At 41.9% G+C, this 6,000-nt stretch overlaps 1 protein-coding gene across 4 annotated transcripts in view; it reads right to left on the bottom strand.

The window, feature by feature from the left end:
• gria3b (glutamate receptor, ionotropic, AMPA 3b) overlaps positions 1-6,000 on the bottom strand; it is a 180,644-nt gene that overhangs the window by 11,050 nt on the left and 163,594 nt on the right. For 2 of the 4 annotated variants that reach the window (XM_056265210.1, XM_056265209.1), the window contains exon 14: positions 5,779-5,893. The exons of the other annotated variants lie outside the window; for them this stretch is intronic. In XM_056265210.1, the coding sequence (XP_056121185.1) occupies positions 5,779-5,893 (115 nt within the window). The remainder of the gene's footprint in view (positions 1-5,778; positions 5,894-6,000) is intronic. 4 annotated transcript variants of the gene reach the window in all.

Below are 6,000 nucleotides of genomic sequence, written 5' to 3'. Positions count from 1 at the left end.
GATGTCTGTTTGTTGCAGGTGGCTTAATGTGGGTTTTTCTCCTGTTTCTCTCTCTGTTTGTTGTGTTTTCCCACAGCTGGGTCCAGACGCGCCACTGTAGACTCACTGCATTAGATCATTAGAGCTAGCCCATCCACCGCATGGCGACTAATGGGGGCTTCAAATCACTGCAAACTGCAAAAACAGAGAGCTGGAACAAAGAAGGTGATTATGAAAGCTCACATAACCTTTCACCTTCATCCACAGGCACAATGCTTTTGATTGCACTGAAAAACCTGCTCCCTTGGTGTTAAAAAGGACTTCAGGCCCCATTTTCAGGAATTAGAAAACTATGAAAAAGTTTCCAGCAATGACAATTTAAGTCAACATGAAATCATTATGTTCTGGCTGAATACACATTTCTGGTCTGATTGGGCGCGTTTGTGTATGTTCTCTTTGAACAAAATGTGAAGCCTCAGAAACGGCTTTTGTTTTTGGAAGATGTCACCTATAGGCCATACTTACGGAAGCTTGTTTCCGCCACAGAATAAAACATTTTAAAAGATAATTTCGACTTTTTTTCTCGCAATTGCGACTTTACATCATGCGATTCTGACTTTATTTCTCAGAATAGCAGGATATAAAGTCGCAATTGCGTGTTATAAAGTCAGAATTGAAGATATAAGATATCAGATACAGATATAAACTCACAATTCTGACTTTTTTCTCGCTATATATCACGCGTTATATCACGTACAGATATAAACTCGCAATTCTGACTTTCTTTTTGCAATTTTGAGTTTATATCTCGCAATTCTGACTTTATATCTCCCAATTGCCTGTTTTAAAGTCAGATTTGCGAGAAAAAAAGTCAGAACTGCGAGTTTATATCATGCGATTCTGACTTTGTTTCTCAGAATACCAGGATATAAAGTCGCAATTGCGTGTTATAAAGTCAGAATTGAAGATATAAGATATTAGATACAGATATAAACTCGCAATTCTGACTTTTTTCTCGCTATATATCACGTGCAGATATAAACTCGCAATTCTGACTTTCTTTTTGCAATTGTGAGTTTATATCTCGCAATTCTGACTTTATATCTCCCAATTGCGTGTTATAAAGTCAGAATTGCGAGAAAAAAAGTCAGAACTGCGAGTTTATGTCATGCGATTCTGACTTTATAACGCACAATTGCGACTTTATATCACACAAATCTGAGATAAAAAGTCAGAATTGGTAGATAAAAAGTCACTATTACCTTTTTTTATTTTTTATTCCGTGGCGGAAAGAAGCTTCCATACACACTTGCAATGAAGGCATGAGCCTTTTTCCAATCCAGGCTCATTGGGAAAACATGTCTGTGGCGGCACAAAGTGATATTATGCTGCTTCGACACTTTCAAAGTGAAATATCCAGCAAATGAATGTGAATCTGGCAATGTTTATTATGTTGGTTTTTATGTCTTTAGCTTTCCTGTAGCTCAAACAGTAGAGCATTGGCGCTTGCAACGCTAAGGTCATGGGTTCGATTCCCAGGGAAAGCAAGAAATGATAAGAATGCATTTCAAGTTTCAAGGTTTCTTTGGATAAAAGCGTCTGCCAAATTCATAAATATAATATATATGTATCGTTGCGATTCAGAAATGAAATGTCTGGATCTAAAAATAGGGCTGTGAAACGGTTAATCGCATCCAAAATAAAAGTTTTTGTTTACATAATATATGTGTGTGTACTGTGTATGATTATTTTGTATATATAAATACACACACATGCATGCACACTGAATATTTAAGAAATATTTGCATGTATATACTGTATATATATTTATAGATAATTTATATAAATATAAATATTTTCTTAAATATATACATGCATGTGTGTGTATTTATATATATATATGTATATACAAAATAATCATACACAGTACACACACATATATTATGTAAACACAAACTCTTATTTTGGATGCGATCAACCGTTTCACAGCCCTAGGAAATAATATACCACATACGTTAAACCCGACCCTAAACAAACCAATAGTGTAAACAAAAGCAAACGTGAGATAAAAACACATTTGCTGAAGAAACCATGACGTTTGAGCAGTTTAGCTTTAATTGTGACTCGTGTTTCATGCGACTCGTACCTGTCCGCATCTCTAGTGCACTGCTGTACCAGGTGAGCTTCCCAGAAAGTGTATTACGTCAGAAAATATGAAGAAAAATGTTATGTATTATGTTTTTGCAGTTTGACTAATTTTTCCCAATGAGCCTGGGTTACCTTTTTCTGTTTTTAGCATTCCAGCCTTTCTAAAATCTTAGTATGCAATTATTATCAGTGCAGTATTTAATTCTAGTTAATGTATTATATAGTAATAATATCAAATAACAAGAGCCCTACATAGTAGATTTGAACAATCAATAATCACAAAATTTCACTCAGAAATGTCACATACATACAATGCGGTGAATGCCATTTCATGTTGACTTTAAATCAAATGAAAAACTTCCCAACATCCTCAAAACTGAGATTATACAACGTATTCAAGCACTAAGATTTTTCCATACCGTTAAGTGGAGAAAAAGCTAGCATTTACAATTCTAAATGTTATGCAAATGTACACTGAACGTTTTTGGTAGATTGCAAGAAATTTCACTTAAATTGAAATGCTTTTAGTGGTTACATAAGTCCATTTTACATGTCGAGAAAATGTCTGCTCTATATTGCATTTATTATACAAGCTACATCCGTGCTCCGGCAAAATCGAAGGTCCTGAAAATGAGGCTTTTAACGTTGTACACTTTCATGGAGAACACACGTGAAAAAGCACTGTTAGCCCTCATCATGTGCGTCCCCATTTGTACTATTATTCTCAGAATAAACAACAACAACAGTTGCATAGAAAATGGCCCTTCTGTACCATGTGAAATGAACTGGAAAGTCTAAGAGTAGCATACGAGTAGAAGCTAAGACACGTCCCGGGCTGTGTGGGTGAACATCGCCCTCGAGGAGCGGGGACAAACAGCCGGGATCAGACGAGGGATGGATGTTCAGATCGGTGTGGAGATGGGAAATCTCTTGTACCTGTGCTATTCTTAGCCTCTCAAGAGTCAGATCACATCGTGTGTGTCAGTGTTTGCTCTTACCAGCCTTGATGAGACTAAACCTACAGGTTTTAAGTTTGTGTCAGACATTAAAGCTGAAGTGGATGTTTTCCTCTACATACTAGGGGTGTAACGAGACCCGATTCGACACATATCACGATACGATATTATTGCGATACTCCAAGACATGCGATAAAAGGTTTACAATTTTTTTTACTGTTGATTAAAATGGTAAAATTGGTGTCACATTGTGTGTGTAAATGAATAGTCTTGGACTCGGTGCTGAAACCCAAAGCACAGGACAATAGAGACACCAGAATAACAATATTCATGATTCTGAAGATGAAAATACAGAATTATTGTAGATGAATATGCTTGTGCTGTCACTGACTCGATATACCGTATATACCCGAATATAAGACGACCCTGAATATAAGACGACCCCGCCATTTTCCAGACTTATTTTTGTGGAAAAAATCTGGTTTTCAACAGAAAATAATTTTAAGAGCAAATTTCCCCAGTAGCACCTCAATGCAGTACATAAGATCCACGGGGAGGAGTCGGATCAAGATCCAAGGGGTGGAGATGGGTAGGATTAGGGGTGGGTTTAGGGATTAGGGGGCGGAGATGGGTAGGATTAGGGGTTGGTTTAGGGATCAGGGGGCGGAGATGGGTTGGATTAGGGGTTGGTTTAGGGATTAGGGGTGTGTTTAGGGATCAGGGGGCGGAGATGGGTAGGATTAGGGGTGGGTTTAGGGATTAGGGGTGTGTTTAGGGATCAGGGGGCGGAGATGGGTAGGATTAGGGGTGGGTTTAGGGATTGGGGTGTGTTTAGGGATCAAGGGGCGGAGATGGGTAGGATTAGGGGTGGGTTTAGGGATTAGGGGTGTGTTTAGGGATCAGGGGGCGGAGATGGGTAGGATTAGGGGTGGGTTTAGGGATTAGGGGTGTGTTTAGGGATCAGGGGGCGGAGATGGGTAGGATTAGGGGTGGGTTTAGGGATTAGGGGTGTGTTTAGGGATCAGGGGGCGGAGATGGGTAGGATTAGGGGTGTGTTTAGGGATCAGGGGGCGGAGATGGGTAGGATTAGGGGTGGGTTTAGGGATCAGGGGGCGGAGATGGGTAGGATTAGGGGTGGGTTTAGGGATCAGGGGGCGGAGATGGGTAGGATTAGGGGTGTGTTTAGGGATCAGGGGGCGGAGATGGGTAGGATTAGGGGTGGGTTTAGGGATTAGGGCTGTGTTTAGGGATCAGGGGGCGGAGATGGGTCGGTTTAGGTATATGTAAGGTGGGAGGAGTTGGATCTGGATTCCGACTCCTCCCCATGGATTTCATGTACTGCATTGAGGACCATCTCAATTTCCGAGGCGTTGTTCCAAATGCCTCGCATCACCTGTGCCTCGTGTAGAGGCCTGCTCATCGGCGGAGACCGGCACATATGCGCTTCCTGATTGGCCATGACTGCGGCTGCCCTGAGTGCGACGGGATGGATTTAACCACCCTGTGGGGTCGTCTGGCCATTTTCGACGACAATCCGGCTCCCGCTCTCTCTCTTTCTCCCTCTGCTCGACCCGCGCAAGAAAAAGCGCCGTTCACAGAGGATGCCAGAGCAGACGGAGACAAGCGAGCAGAGACCTCTCAACAAACCCCCCCCCCCCCCGTACACATATCGCGTCTTTTGCGCGCTCAAGTTCGTTATTTCAAATGTAGGCGCGCGGTATGCGCGCTCATAATGAAAGCGCCGCGCTCGTTTTTTCCAAGCGCATCCGCGCCGCATCGAGATCCTCGGCGCTCTCGTCAGTCGACGGCGCGAGAGAAAAAGGCTATCAATCGATTCCTCCACTCGAATATAAGATGACCCTGAATATAAGACGACCCCCCATTTTTTAGCCTATTTTTAGGACCTCGTCTTATATTCGGGTATATACGGTATTTAAAATAATGTAAGCCACTTTGTACTGGTAACATCAGACATCTGGCATTATCAGGACACACAAATATTCTCCCATTGCATTATTATACATTATATATAGTAGTTAAATGTAGTACTGACACTAAAACTCATTCCGGGTGAACTATTCACAGTACAGATTGTCACTATCCACGATACATATTGTTGCATTTTAGTATCGCGATATATTGTGACACGATATATTATTACACCCCTGGTAAGTTGATTCTACTAGGTTTGGAAAAGGCCTTTACACACTTCCACTTTAACATCTGGCATACATTGGTGATAAGTAGCATTGAGTTAAGAAAACTAACTAGCGAGACCAGGTTACCGTCTGTGGACCTCCGCCTAGCAGAGGCGAAGCGAGACGGCAATCTGAAATCTCTCTCCACCGTCTGCTAGGCGGATGTTTCCCCCGACTCCTAAAACACGAACAGTCCACCGGTCTCGGCGCTAATGAGCTAGCGCTAACTGACATCGCTAACATCTGTGGGTGAGCGCTACGCTAAAGTCAGAGCAAAACAAGATCACTTCTCCTCAGTAGGACAAAATCACACTGGTCATTTTCTCTCCTCCGTTAGCCAAGTCAGGGTTCTGGTTTTCTCTCAGATGGCACATTAATGTGTGGGGTCACTGAAAGGATGCATTTGTCTTTGGATTTGGTTTGGCTCGGTTCAGGAATAACAGGCTTGCCGATTACTCTGCACTATGGTACCCGATTTCGGTGACATTGAGGCTGACCTTGGAGTCACCTCCCCCGCTGCCGCACTCTCCCTTGTCGTACCACCATTTGTTTTTCAATTTGTCCAACAGGCCTTGCTCATTCAGTTTTAAAACTGCCAGGTTAACAGCATTTCTTGAAACAATAAAACATAACTTGTAAGAAAATGCACAGGTCTGTGAGCAATCTACTGCATTAGCATAGTAGTAGTAATGGTAACGTTACTGAATACGGTGAGCTAC

The sequence above is a fragment of the Rhinichthys klamathensis genome, unplaced genomic scaffold, assembly GCF_029890125.1.
Source record: "Rhinichthys klamathensis goyatoka isolate OS25496 unplaced genomic scaffold, OSU_Roscu_1.1 h1tg000230l_1, whole genome shotgun sequence".
Taxonomy (NCBI): domain Eukaryota; kingdom Metazoa; phylum Chordata; class Actinopteri; order Cypriniformes; family Leuciscidae; genus Rhinichthys; species Rhinichthys klamathensis.
The sequence above is the reverse complement of the archived record's forward strand: the minus strand, read 5'-3'. Positions and strand labels throughout refer to the sequence as shown.